This window comes from Portunus trituberculatus, chromosome 30, assembly GCF_017591435.1.
Source record: "Portunus trituberculatus isolate SZX2019 chromosome 30, ASM1759143v1, whole genome shotgun sequence".
NCBI classification, from domain to species: Eukaryota; Metazoa; Arthropoda; class Malacostraca; order Decapoda; family Portunidae; genus Portunus; species Portunus trituberculatus.
The window spans coordinates 7,917,750-7,932,749 of record NC_059284.1 but is presented as its reverse complement, the minus strand read 5'-3'; the positions used below and the strand labels follow the sequence as shown (position 1 = coordinate 7,932,749).

General features: G+C 39.9%; 2 protein-coding genes and 1 long non-coding RNA gene across 4 annotated transcripts in view; 2 read left to right on the top strand and 1 right to left on the bottom strand.

Annotated features, from left to right (window-relative positions):
- Nucleotides 1–3,870, bottom strand: part of LOC123510688 — a 4,809-nt gene extending 939 nt beyond the window's left edge. The window contains exons 1-5 of the mRNA XM_045266006.1: nucleotides 3,787–3,870; nucleotides 1,712–1,857; nucleotides 1,139–1,300; nucleotides 681–771; nucleotides 1–443 (exon numbers count right to left, since the gene is read on the bottom strand). The exon at nucleotides 1–443 is cut by the window's left edge and continues 939 nt beyond it. Coding sequence (XP_045121941.1) covers nucleotides 1–443; nucleotides 681–771; nucleotides 1,139–1,300; nucleotides 1,712–1,857; nucleotides 3,787–3,792 — 848 coding nt within the window. The 5' untranslated portion in view covers nucleotides 3,793–3,870. The remainder of the gene's footprint in view (nucleotides 444–680; nucleotides 772–1,138; nucleotides 1,301–1,711; nucleotides 1,858–3,786) is intronic.
- LOC123510694 overlaps nucleotides 1–15,000 on the top strand; it is a 22,100-nt gene that overhangs the window by 4,241 nt on the left and 2,859 nt on the right. The gene's annotated exons all lie outside the window — the stretch shown is intronic.
- Nucleotides 6,870–15,000, top strand: part of LOC123510689 (sodium-dependent phosphate transport protein 3-like) — an 8,956-nt gene continuing 825 nt past the window's right edge. Inside the window, exons 1-7 of one of the 2 annotated variants that reach the window (XM_045266007.1) lie at nucleotides 8,872–9,027; nucleotides 9,471–9,679; nucleotides 10,019–10,144; nucleotides 10,393–10,546; nucleotides 11,101–11,256; nucleotides 12,137–12,216; nucleotides 14,271–15,000. The exon at nucleotides 14,271–15,000 is cut by the window's right edge and continues 825 nt beyond it. In XM_045266007.1, the coding sequence (XP_045121942.1) occupies nucleotides 9,006–9,027; nucleotides 9,471–9,679; nucleotides 10,019–10,144; nucleotides 10,393–10,546; nucleotides 11,101–11,256; nucleotides 12,137–12,216; nucleotides 14,271–14,438 (915 nt within the window). In that variant the 5' untranslated portion in view covers nucleotides 8,872–9,005 and the 3' untranslated portion in view covers nucleotides 14,439–15,000. Of the gene's footprint in view, nucleotides 7,100–7,518; nucleotides 7,725–8,069; nucleotides 8,158–8,791; nucleotides 9,028–9,470; nucleotides 9,680–10,018; nucleotides 10,145–10,392; nucleotides 10,547–11,100; nucleotides 11,257–12,136; nucleotides 12,217–14,270 lie in introns of those variants that run through there. The other variant, XM_045266008.1, reaches the window with a different exon arrangement.

Genomic DNA, 15,000 nt, shown 5'->3' with positions numbered 1-15,000 from the left:
GGTTCCTGTGGCTCTCCAAAGATCTCAGTGATGAGAGGAACTCTGGTCTTGTATCTGGAAACTTCTTCCAGCAGTACCTTCAACCTCTGCGGATCCTTCTCCAAGGTTTCCTTTATTTTGGCCTCGATTGCTCTGTCCTCATTCCTGTCGCGCATTTTACCGATTAGCTTGTCATCGACTTGAGCTACGTCCAGCATGTCGTCCAGGAGTGTGAAGAAAATCTGCTGCATGCTCACCATGCCCACACCGTCAGTGGTAGCGTGATTCCAATTGAAGACGAGATGGTACTGGTGAGGAAAGGCGTCCTTGACCTGAGGCAATTTGCACGGCTCTTCAGGTGGACAGACCACTAGCCGGGCAGCCCACAGTGGACCGTCAGCCACATTGTAGGTAGCTTTTGTCCTATTCTTCACTAAATCCCAAAGTGAGCCATCCTTCACCACCTATGTGAGAATAATTGCTAATAGAAATGTAAGACACAAATGTCTGCTCGCACAGTGGCAGCACGTGCGATACACTGTTTTTGACACACACCGCATTACTAACAACAACAACAACAACAAAAATGCATAAAGAAACATAGTGACATATGAGACTCAAGTCTTAATTAAGGGATGAGTTATTCACACAACATAGAAGCAGACAGAAAAGTTTGATCTCATTAGTCTTCCGTTCATTACCTGAAAGTCAATCTTGGGCATCGTGTCCATGTCGGCGATCCACATGCGTCCATAACGTTGAGGGAGACAAACCTGGAGGAACTCCACCTTCCTGAGAGTCACGACGGGAAAGTTAGGTATATATATATTAGACCATAATGATGTATTTAGAGGGAAACTCTGCTTCTCTCCCTCACGCCGCGCACTGCACCCAAACACCTAACTTTTATGTCTGAAACAACTGAAAAATAAGCAAATAAAAACACTGAGATAACAGAATTAACTTACATACATACTCATTAGAATATCCCTCTTTGTTGTCAGTAAGTGAATCTATATGCAGTATGCTTCTGTCAAAAGAATCTGAACTTATCATTAGCGAAGCTTTTCTTTTTTTCTTTTGTAATATAACGTTCCTCTTTCCCACTCCGCACCCCTCCCCAACTCTCTCTCTCTCTCTCTCTCTCTCTCTCTCTCACTTTTGGAGGTGTATCAGGGCCTCTTCAAACAGATCAGGAGTCACTGGACGCGCTGCGTTGAGCGTGAAGCCACTCACGGTGTTGTAAAACCCAATCTCCACTTTGCGGGCCATCACCTTCACCATACGGTCGGCTTCATACCTCCACTTGCACCCACTGCACCTGCAAGTATCATGTCAGCTTTAGACATTCAGATGAACTAATATGAATTCAGAATGAATTTGCCATGATAGGCGTTTCCACTCGGAATCGGACCCTATTACCGTATTAGGACTTGTTAAGGAAAAGTAACAATGAAGTCTTATCAAGATATAGAAGAGAAATCTCGAGGCTCAAGAGCGTTGTCACTAGAACAAGTTGTGTAGTACATAGACGTATCACTCAGTGTTTGGATAGAGAAAGTACAGACCACAGAAAGGATTTGCTTCAGTAGCCCGAGGTGGCTTGTGACATGGGTGAACCTTGAAGGAACTAGTTTATACATGTTGTTATATATATTACCAATGTTTATTTGTACTAATTCCACTCTTCTTCTGAACTCAGATACACAGCCCTCTCACACGCTAATGTTACCTCTGGGAGGAGACGGAATACTGGAGGCTGTGTTGCTGGTTCACGGAAGGCGCCATCCATCGGAGTCCTGAGACAGCAGCGACAGTCCTGCCCCGCGACCACACAAGCAATGCTCTGTAGCTCGCCGCCTGCATCTCCTGAGCCCACTGTGCACAGTGAACGGCACCAGAAATGATAGTTGCTTACACACACACACACACACACACACACACACACACACACACACACACACACACACACACACACACACACACACACACACACACACACACACACACACACACACACACACACACACACACACACACACACACACACCGTAGTGTCTTGGTATGTTAATATATTCTTATTTAGATGAGTATGACGGATAATCCCTGAGCTGGTCGCGATGGGTTGCATGTTGCGGCCAAGTCACATGCTATCACTTTTCCCACTGTGCCCACGAAACAAAAAGCCACAATAGGTAATAAGACAAGACTGTTTCTGGCGAGGTCAAGATATATACCTACAGTACCTTTTTCGCCAGGAATCTAGAGGCGGGACTATGAATTTTTCAAAGAAAATGATGATGAATATTTCCCACCCATTCCTAACAATACTAAAATATGGTGAATATGGATTGCCTGACATCTACGAATATACTCTAACCTTTCCCTGAATGGAGTACATTTTTATCGTTAACTTTTATATTCGTGTTTAATATGAACATGTAACACAGACCTGATCCCCATGTTTTATGCACCAGGTTACAATTACTACGTACAATCACGATTAGATGAATTTCCCTTTTAGTGTTAAAATCAGGAGAAGAAAGTGGCCAACAACCCTCTTGATACTTTTTATTTCCTCAACACAAATTATTTTGTTTGGGTCAATTTCCTGGAGAAGGTTCTCTGGTTTCTAGACAGATTCTCTCTCTTAGGACAAAAATATTATTTTAATTTACACTTGAATAATGTACGTAAGTTTGTGGTTTATCATTAGAGTGTATTTGGCCAAGTGAGAAGCACGATTTCCTACTACGATCTTAATCTTGGTGTTCAATGTGAATCTATTCAATTTTCTAGTCACTTGAATAAATATTCAGTATTTGAAGGATGCTTTTCTCCTGGTATTCATGAGTTGGGTGCCTTCACTAGCAAGGAACAGCTGACGAGGCCATGCGAGGCACTCCTCACCTACAGACTAGCACATGCCACCACCTACACCACCCACATCACTGAACACTTCTACAGTACTACTTGTCACACCTCAATGCACAACATGACAACTCAAATTCTTAATAGGATATTATATTGTATTTACCGAGACACATGATCCATACGTGTGGCCGATACATGTGTATGTATAGAGTATAGACAGAGGCCTTTAAAGATACTTTATCTTTCTGATATGAAAAGTTTGCATAAAGGTTGTATCATTCAAACTAAGATGAAAATACAATAATAAAAATAAAATGAAAATAAGATTACACAATATCTTAATAATTAGTAGTAATTGCATATTCTTAGTGAAATCACAATAAGCCAAGTTATTCATATTCTTAGAATTTACCTCACTAGAGCATACACATCATACACATGCCAAATAAGATGGTAGTAATAAAACTGAATGACTTCCACTATTAGAACAATGCAAAGAGCTCCACCCTGCCCATAATTACCCCAGTTATACACGCTGACCCAACGCACAACAACAACAATAATAATAACAATAACAATAACAATAATAATAATAATAATAATAATAATAATAATAATAATAATAATAATAATAATAATAATAATAATAATAATAATAATAATAATAATAATAATAATAATAATAATAATAATAATAATAATAATAATAATAATGATAATAATAATGATAATAATGATAATGATAATAACTAATAGATAATCAATACTACTACTAATAATGATAAGGTGTAGGACACATCTCATTGTCTATATCACTCTTACATTTTTTTATTTAGTATTACACCTGCCAAAAGAAGTGCATTAAAAAACAAAATTTTATACACTCCAAAGTTCATAAATACAAAAGAAAAATAAAATGAAACTAAATCTTACCCTCATGTGATAAGTTCAAAGCTGCAAGAAAAATTCACCTGGCCTGCTCCTCTTCTTTCTTCACACCCACTGAACTCATATCTGAAAACCAAAGAAAAAACATCCAATTTGTTATCAGAAACTTATCTCACTTTATCACATAACAACCATGGTAGTTGAGTGTGCAAATAAGTTTCTTTTATCATTTAGTCATACTTGAGATTCAACAGTTATATTGCTGACATCGCTTTAGTCTTACAAATGATTTGTCCAGTACTTCATGTGAATAAGTATAAAGAGTTTTTAGATTGCAAATATTTTCCCTTTTCTACACGAGTTAATCCTACAATATCCCACAAGTTTTTGACAATTTTTCATTCTTTTCTACCGCCTCAATCTTAAATCAGGTATTGATTTTGTACAACGATATGTTTTATAGATTTATTCTTGCATCATCAGTATGACGCCAAGATCTTATTATATCTAGAAGGGTAAACAAGATGCTTATGTGACATTGATGGCAAGTGTGTTTGCATTTGATCCAATTTGTTCATCAGTTTCACCCAGCATGCCATCAGTAGATCGTTCTTGGCTGCTTCTCCTCTCTGTCCTCCCTTTCTCCTTACTATTTCCTCATTCTCCTTTATCATTTCTTCTTCATTTTATCTCTACTATTTTACATCTGAGTCTAGAAACACACGAAAACTAGTAAAAATCACCAGATATTAGATCAAATATTGAGTAATTGGGGGTTGGAAGAAAGACGCCAGCCTAAAGCAGGAACAGCGGTGACTTGGCTAAATTACGTAAATGATTTGAAAAATGGTCTATAGAAAAAAAAAAAAAAACGAACAGCGGCTGAATGTTTGATATCTTTGACTTGATAGATACTTTAACCAATATCCAAAAATCAAAACATCTTCATCCTAACTGGTTTTAAAGAAATGTGTAAATCAAGTAAAAGTATAAAAACATTTTCACTTATAACACTACTAAAACGTTCACCCATTTCGACTTTATAATTCTTTAAAAAAATACTAGACAATATAAACTCTTCTCAGGCTTTTACTTAGAATGAAAGGGAAACGAATGAAAAAAAAAAAAATATATATATATATATATATATATATATATATATATATATATATATATATAAAAATATATATATATATATATATATATATATATATATATATATATATATATATATATATATATATATATATATATATATATATATATATATATATATATATATATATATATATATATATATATATATATATATATATATATATATATATATATATATATATATATATATATATATATATATATATATATATATATATATATATATATATATATATATATATATATATATATATATATATATATATATATATATATATAAACAAAATTATTAAAATCTAAACTCATTAAAAACTTGTAGAGTCAAGCAATTTCCACTTGGCGAATATTGTAACACATATTACAGAGTCTAGGCAATTTTTTAAAGGCATTCTAGAAGGAGTTAGACAGTGAAGCAGAAACGTAAACAAAGGAAATAAAAATATAATGTTTATGTTCAATAGGACTAAACACGATTTCAAAGTCCACATCACTCAATAGATTGATTTCACACTTAAAATAGCACAGGATATTCTCTGATACCATAAAGGTCCAGTTATAGCTTGAAATAAAAAATCACGAGATGCGAAGAAAGAAATATGACCGTTGGAAAAGCTCATATTTACACCTTAAAGCACCACTAAACGCCAAGGGCGGGAACCACTTTAACAGCAATGAAAGCCAGTCTTCCCCATTACGGAGCGAGCTCAGAGCTCATAGACCGATCTTCGGGTAGGACTGAGACCACATCACACACTCCACACACCGGGAAAGCGAGGCCACAACCCCTCGAGTTACATCCCGTACCTATTTACTGCTAGGTGAACAGGGGCCACACATTAAGGGGCTTGCCCATTTACCTCGCCGCTTTCCGGGACTCGAACCCGGGTCTCTCGATTGTGAGTCGAGCGTGCTAACAACTACACTACGCGGTGTGTGTGTGTGTGTGTGTGTGTGTGTGTGTGTGTGTGTGTGTGTGTGTGTGTGTGTGTGTGTGTTATCTTTCACAGCCACTATATCTACTACTACTACTACTACTACTACTACTACTACTACTACTACTACTACTACTACTACTACTACTACTACCACTACTACTACCACCACCACAAGTATTTAACTATTTCAGTCCCTAATGGTGATTGTGTGTGCATATGTGGTCTATTATAATTCTGTTTCGCCTGTGGTCTATGCATGTCTATTGACGTGTGAATTGCACTTAAAGCTGAGATGAACTGGCCAGCTATATACAGAACACCACTGCCAAAAAAGCACACAATAGAAGGAACATAAATAAATACTGCTGCAGATATAATAAAACATGAAAGAGTCGTCTTAAATGACTTAATTGAATTCATTTAAGAGAAGACATTTATGCCTTTCTTTGGGGGATACCACCACCACCACCACTATCACATAACAACTGTCATAAATAGAGGCGGTTATCACACAGCGTGGCCTAACATTTGACCAAGCTCATTTCTTACCAGGTATACTACACGTCTCTCTGGTGGGAACACAATTATCAAAAAGAAAAAGAAAAAAAAATTAGGTCCTCATTCACTCTATGAGCCATCAGCGGGGTATTTCATTTTCAAACTAAGGCAATAACTTGTTCACTCTCGTTTGTTACAAATATCGTTTTGTATATGAAGAATACATAATAGAGAATTTATTCTATACTTAAACAAAATTGAGGAGGAGGAGGAGGAGGAGGAGGAGGAGGAGGAGGAAGAAGAAGAGGAAGAGGATGAGGAAGAGAAGGAGGAGGAGAGAAACTAGCGCGCTTCATTACTATATAGTATCGAATAAACAGAGAAATGATATAGAGAGGAATCTAATCGCTGTGGGGAGACGTGCGATAAGGTGGAGCGTTAGATCAAACAATAAGTAAACAAAAGAGCGAGGGAGTGTCGTTTCAGTATTTTTGCTTTGTTGTGGCTGGTGTATCTAATCGCTGGCAGTACAGGTGGTTTTGTGTGTACCGTTGACAGGTGACTAAGGATCTTGTGACAGTAGTGGCTCCTGACTGTGAGTGAGTGGGTGAGTGAGTGAGTGAGTGTCTATGAGAAGCTGTCAACCATGCACTGTCACCACCACTGCCCATCTTCTAGCACCACCAACATCTCCATTATCGCTGCTGTTGCTGCCGCTTCTAGCTCCAACAGGAGCAGGAACAATGAAAATGTAGACAAAGAATCATGTACGTCTCTCTCTCTCTCTCTCTCTCTCTCTCTCTCTCTCTCTCTCTCTCTCTCTCATTTATGTAAAGTACAATTATGACCATTATCCTCCATTATGTGATACAAGTTTGCTATGATAAATGTACAAAGTTATAGTGAAAAAGAGTGAGTGTATATGTGGTGTGTGGATAGGAGGATGTGGTGAGTGGTTGAGTGGCTCGGTGGATGTAGTTTAATATGTAGTGAATGGGTTGGTAAACAATGTATTGGTATTGTATTGGTGTGTGCTGTCTTCACGAAGCCTGTAGCCCACACATGTAGGTCTAGAAACATTCTGAAGAGCAAATGGCTTGGGTAGCAAGTGTCTCGACCACTAAACGTCCTGAGTGACAGTAAACCCATCATTGAGTGAGTGAGTGAGTGTGTATTTACCGCACAGGCAACTTGATGTGCTCCTTCTGCGGGTATCTACGATACCTGCTGGTGTTCCTTGGGCTGCTGGGGAGCGGGATGGACTACATGCTTCGCTTCAACGTCAGTGTGGCCATCGTCTCTATGGTGAACAACTCAGCCACTTATAGTATCAACTCCAGCTACGCCTGTCCTGCGGCGCTCAATGCTTCCAGTGACGCCCAAGGCACCACGGTAACCCCTGCTGTACATGCTTTTACCTTGGCATCGTGCGTTGCCCCTGACAAAAATCCCAGCTTGTCTTTCCGTCTTCCTTGTCTCATTTTGTCTTCTCCTTAATAAGGATCTCAGTTTGTTACCTTTCTTTTTTTTTTTCGTGCTATCTCTGAAAAAAAAAATTCTAGCTTCTTGACGCCCCTGTTACTTTCTTTCCCTTGGTCTTAATCATTTTTTTGTAATTATCTCTGACAATGATCCTTGCTTCTTGTCTTCTCTTTCCATTTGATCTTTCTTTGCTCTCCTGAATTAAGAAATCCGCTTTCTAAGATCTCTTCATGCCACTGACGCCCCTTTCCTCAGGGCGCAGGGGAGTACAACTGGACACCGAAGGAACAAGGCCTCGTCCTCGGCACCTTCTTCTGGGGCTATGTCTTCACCAAGGCGATAGGTGATACCCTCTGTCCATCTGTCTTGGGGTTTGAAGTTTGTCTCATTCCCATCCACGCAGTTCACATCACATACCAGGCGGTCTGCAGTTAAACCAGTTCGAATCTCTGAAAATAGTTCTTATGACAGCACAGAAAATTCAGTCAGTGTGTAGTCAAAGGCTTCGCATTATGTTTTTTCCATATTTACTTTATAATTGATGGACGATATTTTCTCATACATATCTACAAGTTTGTGTTTTCTTTATACGTCTAGTTCTTTAGCGTGACATTTTTCTATGGGTTCGAGTCAACTGGTCCGCAAGCGATTGGTACATCTGGTACATTTGGTCCACAAATCAATTGGACCAGATGACCTTAGTACCAATCGCTTAGGGACCAATTGAATGCAAACCTTTTCTATTACAATTATTTCAGTGGTTCTATAGCTTAACCATATCAAAATCAACCTCCCAATCTCTTTCTTTACTGTAAGAGTTTTTGCAAGCAATTTCGGATATTTTTCTGAATGTCATGATGTTTGAAGGTAATGAAGGAGTTGAGAGGCGCTTTCCCTCCTACTATAAATCCTTTTAGTGTTTTAATCCAGTTTTTTACAGTCTTATATAACGATCAACTCTCACCCACACTCTACAGGAGGCCGCATTGCTGAGATAATAGGTCCATCATTTACTGTGAGCTTGTCGTTGGGCCTCTGCTCCATTCTGTCATTCCTCACACCGACGATAGCTGCCGTTCACCCTTTCGCCCTCGCCGCCCTTCGTTTCCTGATGGGATTGCTGCAGGGCCAATCTTTCCAGCCATCTACAGTATTATCTCCCGCTGGACTCTTCCCGGAGAAACAGCCACCATGATCTCCATCGCCTTCTCAGGTAGTTACGACACAGAAGACCGTTGTTGATGTTCCAGAAGAGTTTTTGTATAGTCTTAGTGTTGCAGGTAACGAGATGTTGAGTCTGTTCCTTCCCTTCATCTATGAACACCCTCGTCCTTCCTTCTCCCCATACACACATTCAATTTTTCCTTCTTTCGTCTTTACAACCACATTATAATCTTTCTTCCTTCTCTCATATCCTATCCTACTCTATCCTTCCTTTCATCCTTTCATCGACAAACATTCCTTCTTCCTTCTCTCAAACCCTATTCTATACCATCCTTCCTTCTTTCCTACTTCCATCTACAAATAATCCTTCTTCTTTCTCTTATATTGTATCCTATTCCATCCTTCTTTCTTTCGTCCTTTCCTCTACATACAACTCTCCTTCCTTCTCACATATACACAACCTATCCTATTCTCCTTCTGCTTCTCCTCCAGGTGCGGGTCTCGGCGCTTTAGTTGCCCTCGGATTGTCTAGCATCGTGATCAATTCCTTCGGATGGCGGTGGGTATTCTGGGGGTCCGGGGCATTGACTCTAGCTTGGCTGCCTTTCTGGGTAATCTACGTGCGGGACACCCCTCGCTACCATCCCGGGATATCAAAGAAGGAGCTGCATCACTTGTCCAAGAACCACAACCAGCCGAGGGTACGTGGTAAAAGATCTCTTATAGTCTTTGACACGTGGAGAGGGTGAAAAGGTGTTGAAATTTACAATACTGGTAATCATTTCGTCTTGTCCCGTGGTCCGCTCTTAAACAGGCTGTAGTGGGAAAGTAGTAAACATCTCGCCTTACTCTGTGGACTTTAGTCTTGAACAGGTTGTAATGGACGTTACTAGAACCTTCAAAAGTGAAAGAAAGAACGGTATTCATAAACGTCTCGTCTTGCCATGTGCAGTCTTGTCTTAAACAGGTTGTAGTGGACGTTGTTAGAATATTCAAAAGTGAGGGAAGGGACCTTACTTCTTCTCCGTCTCCCCCTACAGAAAAATGTGCCGTGGAGTCGCGTCTTCAAGTCAAAGTACATCTATCTATTTATCATGATGGAGTTTGTGAACGTGTGGACACAGACCATTATCATCACGGAGGGCCCCACCTTTCTGACCAACCAGGTAAAGAGAGAGAGAGAGAGAGAGAGAGAGAGAGAGAGAGGGGGGGGAGGGATGTTATCGGTTAAGAAGACGTAAACACAGTGAACACCATAAACAGAGATAGAGTCACAGAGAGAAACACAAACAGAGAGAACATTACTACCAAACACCAGAAATACACAGCGACGAGAGAACATCAGTAATTAACTCTCTCTCTCTCTCTCTCTCTCTCTCTCTCTCTCTCTCTCTCTCTCTCTCTCTCTCGGCAGATCGGAATCAGTTTAAAGGATGCAGGCAATCTGAACATCATCATAACAGCACTTGCTCAGTTCCTAGTGATATTCTACGGGTGGCTGTCGGACTTGGTGGAGAGGCGGGAGTGGATGCCCATGCTAACAGTACGAAGACTCTTCCAGATGTTTGGTAAGATTGGTTTGAATTGCACTAATGTAGGATCTGATGCGTCAAGCTAGTCACTGTAAGGTTTTAATATGTTTTTTTTTTGTGTGCAAGAGAGGAAAGCTAGTCAAAGGAAACTAAAAATAATGAAAAAAAAAGTCCAATTTGTTGCCAATCCACTTGCAGATCAAGAAAGTTAGCCAAAGAAATGGATAAATGTCTTGTTCCTCCATCTTAAATGAAGTTAAGTCACAGGAAGCTGGAAATACAGGCACAGGGAGGGAGTTCCAGAATTTACCAGAGAAAGGTATAAATGATAGAGAGTACTGGTTAACTCTTGTATTAGAGGGCTAGACAGAATAGGGGTTAACTTTTTTCTAACCTCGTAATTATTTTCTTTTATATTGTAGGTGTTTATGTTATTCTATTTTCATCTACAGTAGCACCGGGTGATTTTTCTGGTTGGAATCGGTCAGTATATCTATCAATCAGTCTATCAATTTACCCATCAGTCTATGCATCAGTCTATCTTCCTACCTACCCATCCACTCATCTATCTATCTATGCACCACTGGCAGGCACGCTGGTGATTGTGGGCTGCTTAATGGGGCTGGCCTTTGCCGGGTGTGACGGCTTTGAAGTGGCTGTGTATTTCGTCGTCTTAATGTTTGGATTATCCACCTCCATTGTGACCTACGTGATTGGCCCCATGATCATCGCTCCTAACTATGCTGGTATGCTCCTCGTCTTAGTAAGCTTAGCGTGTCTCCTCTCACTTTGTTTTTCTTTGGTAAACTTGCAGAATTCGTGGTGAAGGACGTTATGTACTAATAACTTATTTGTTCTTTTATTCCTTATAATAAGCAAGATAGTTTTTTTTTTTTATCTCAAAGGTATGTAAATTGCCCATATCTCTACTACTACTCTAAGCTTTTCCTTTTCTTTTCTTTCTTTTCATCATTGTTTTCGTCTTCTTATTAATACAAAAGATAAAGGAGGCGGTGGCGTAGTGGATAAGGTGGTGAGCGAAGGATCGCGTAGGTTCAAATCCCACCACATACCACTTTGAAGCTATGCCATTTGTCGAGTGGTTTAAACTTAGCTACATGTCACCATGATATCCAGGTTCTAGGTGGTTACACCCAAGATGCACTTAGGTGATGATATGGGCCCTAATATGGATACCACTATAAATAAAGCTGCCTGCGCCACTAATGGGCGGAAGCTGAACAGCGCTTCCACGTATACTCTTCAAGTATATATGCCTACAGGCGCTATAGGTCACAACATAAAAAAAAAAAAAACTTGCAGTTATATTTGTCTAAGTACGATAGTTTTTTTTGTCTCAGATAAGTAAATTGGCCAATATCTTTATAACTACTCCAGACTTTTCTTATTTTTCCTCTTTTTAATCAACATTTTCTTCGTCCTCACCTTTTCTTGAGACACAAGATAACAAAAATCGTACAAATCTTCGCCCAAGTAAGATAACCTTGTTTAAGGCATGTAAATTGACCACAATTAATTTAACTCCTTTTCTTCATCCCATCTTGACACGACGAAAAAAAATATCTCACTTATATTTGTATGAGTATGATCATTTCTTCCTCACAGGGACACTGAGTGGAATGGTAGGCTTGGGGACTGTGGCTGGCTTTCTGCTGCCCATGTTCGTGTCCGTCTTCCTTGATATGGTGAGTACCGTACTAGTGGCAACGCTGCTTAACCCCTTCAGTACGAGTTTCAGATACTTATGTGGGGATTAAAATAGTGAAGACTTTGGCCGTTAATCTTCTGACTTTCATAGACCCTTCCAATTCAAATAAAATCGTCCAATCATACCCAAACTAAAGGTATGATAGTGTTCTTGCACTGAAGGGATTAACTACATGACCAAAAACTTATTTACCGAATGACTGGTCTGACTTCTATCTATTTACATGTCTTGTTTACTAATTACCTATCAATTCACGAATTAACTGATTTCCTTTCCTCCTTCCTCCCTTCCTTCCTTTCCTCCTTTTTTCCCTGCCTTTTTTTTTTTTTTTTTTTTTTTTTACATTACAAGGGCACTGGCCAAGGGCAAACAAAGTGTTGGAAAAAAAAAAATCCCGCTGGTTGCCAGGCCCTGTTAAGAAGAAAGTAGAAAGAGAAAAAACAAAAAAAATCTAAAAGGAGGGTCCAGTTAACGTAAGAGGTGTCTTGACACTCCTCTTTTGAAAGAGTTTAAGTCATAGGCAGGTGGAAATACAGACACAGGTAGAGAGTTCCAGAGTTTACCAGTGTAGGGAATGAAGGAGTGAAGATACTGGTTAACTCTTGCATTAGGAAGATGGACAGAATAGGGATGAGAAGAAGTAGAGAGTCTTGTGCAGCGAGGCCGCAGGAGGGGGAAGGCATGCAGTTAGCAAGTTCAGAAGAGCAGACAGCATGAAAACAGCGGTAGAAGACAGATAAAGATGCAACATTGCGGCGGTGACTTAAAGAATCAAGACAGTCAGTTAGAGGAGAAGAGTTGATAAGACGAAAAGCTTTAGATTCCACCTTGTTTAGTAAAGCTGTGTGTGGATCCCCCAGACATGAGAGCCATACTCCATACACGGGCGGATAAGGCCCTTGTACAGAGCAAGCAGCTGGGAGGAGAGAAAAATGGACGAAGACGCCATAGGACACCTAACTTCTTGGAAGCTGATTTAGCAAGAGTAGAGATGTGAAATTTCCAGTTTAGATTTTTAGTGAAGGATAGACCGAGTGTGTTTAATGTAGAGGAGAGGGAAGTTGAGTGTTATTGAAGAAGAGAGGATAGTTGTCTGGAAGGTTATGTCGAGTAGATAGTTGTAGAAATTGAGTTTTGAGGCATTGAACAAAACCAGGTTTTCTCTGCCCCAATCAGAAACAAGTGAAAGATCAGAAGTTAGGCGTCCTATAGCATCTCGCCTTGAGTCATTTAATTGTTGTTGGGTTGGGCGTCTGTTGAACGCTGTTGAATAATGCAGGGTGGTATCATCAGCATAGGAGTGGATAGGGCATTGAGTCAGATTTAGGAGATCATTGATGAATAATAGAAAGAGAGTGGGTGATAGGACAGAACCCTGTGGAACACCACTGTTGATAGTTTTAGGGAAGAACAGTGACCGTCTACTACAGCAGCAATAGAACGATCGGAAAGGAAACTGGAGATGAAGGTACAGAGAAGGATAGAATCCGTAGGAGGGTAGTTTAGAAATTAAAGATTTGTGCCAGACTCTATCGAAGGCTTTCGATATGTCAAGGCCGACAGCAAAGGTTTCACCGAAGTCCCTAAAAGAGGATGACCAAGATTCAGTTAGGAAAGTAAGAAGATCACCAGTAGATCTGCCTTTACGGAAACCATACTGGCAATCAGAGAGAAGGTTGTGAGCTGATAGATGCCTCATTGCTCTTTTCCATCCTTTTCTTTCTCTCTCTCTCTGCTCCCCTTCCTTCTTTCCTATCTTCCTTCCTCCTCTTTCTCACCTTCTTCTCTCCCTGTCTCCTTTCCTTCTTCCCTATCCTCCTCTCTCTCTCTCTCTCTCTCTCTCTCTCTCTCTCTCTCTCTCTCTCTCTCTCTCTCAGTCCCTCATCTTCCTATTCTCCCTTCTTTCACTCTTCTTTCCTTTTGCCTGAAACGCTCTGCTTTAAAAAGACCAACTACAGTCACACTATGTATTTACCTCCCAATTGTAACTGTTAGTTATTAACAAATGTTCAAATGTTCTCTGTTCATCAGAAAAACGGCTGGATGACAGTTTTCCTGGTCTCGGCCGCTATAAACCTGGTGAGTGGACTAATCTATGTGATCTGGATGCCGAGGGAGGAGGAGGAGTGGAATATGTACGAAGAAATTCCGGAAAGTGACAAGCAGGCGGCAAAGAAGAATGGGAAGATGAGTACTTAGCAGCAGGTTGTGAGCAGAGGAAGAGGAGGAGAAGGGCGAAGAAGATGAGGAAGAGGGAGAGAGGAGCAAGAGACTGAATTCATTGTATCCGCTAGCCTGTTAAAAGGAAGGAAGGAAGGAAGGAAGGAAGGAAGGAAAAGGAAAGGTCAGAAAGAAATAAAATGCAAAAAAAATCAAATCAGGAAAGAAAAAAACGAAAGGAAATAAGGATGGAGAAAAGAAAGGAACGATGGAAAGAAGGAAAGGAAAGGAAGGAAAGGACGATACGAAATAAGAATGGAAAGAAGCAAGAGGAAGAATGAAAAAAAGGGAAAAATCGGAAGGACATAATGATGGAAAGACAAAATGAGAGGAATTAAGGAAGAAATTAAAGGAAATGAAATGACAGAAAGTTGAGGTGAGACAATAAAGTGTTAGAGAAAGCTTTGTTGAAACATTACAGAGCCAGACAGACGCAACACTCATCACTGCAATAGAAGGTAAACAAAGGAAGGTGTTGCATAGCGTGACGTCCCAGCAGCGACATCTCTGATCGAAACACACAGATAGGGACACGTGATGC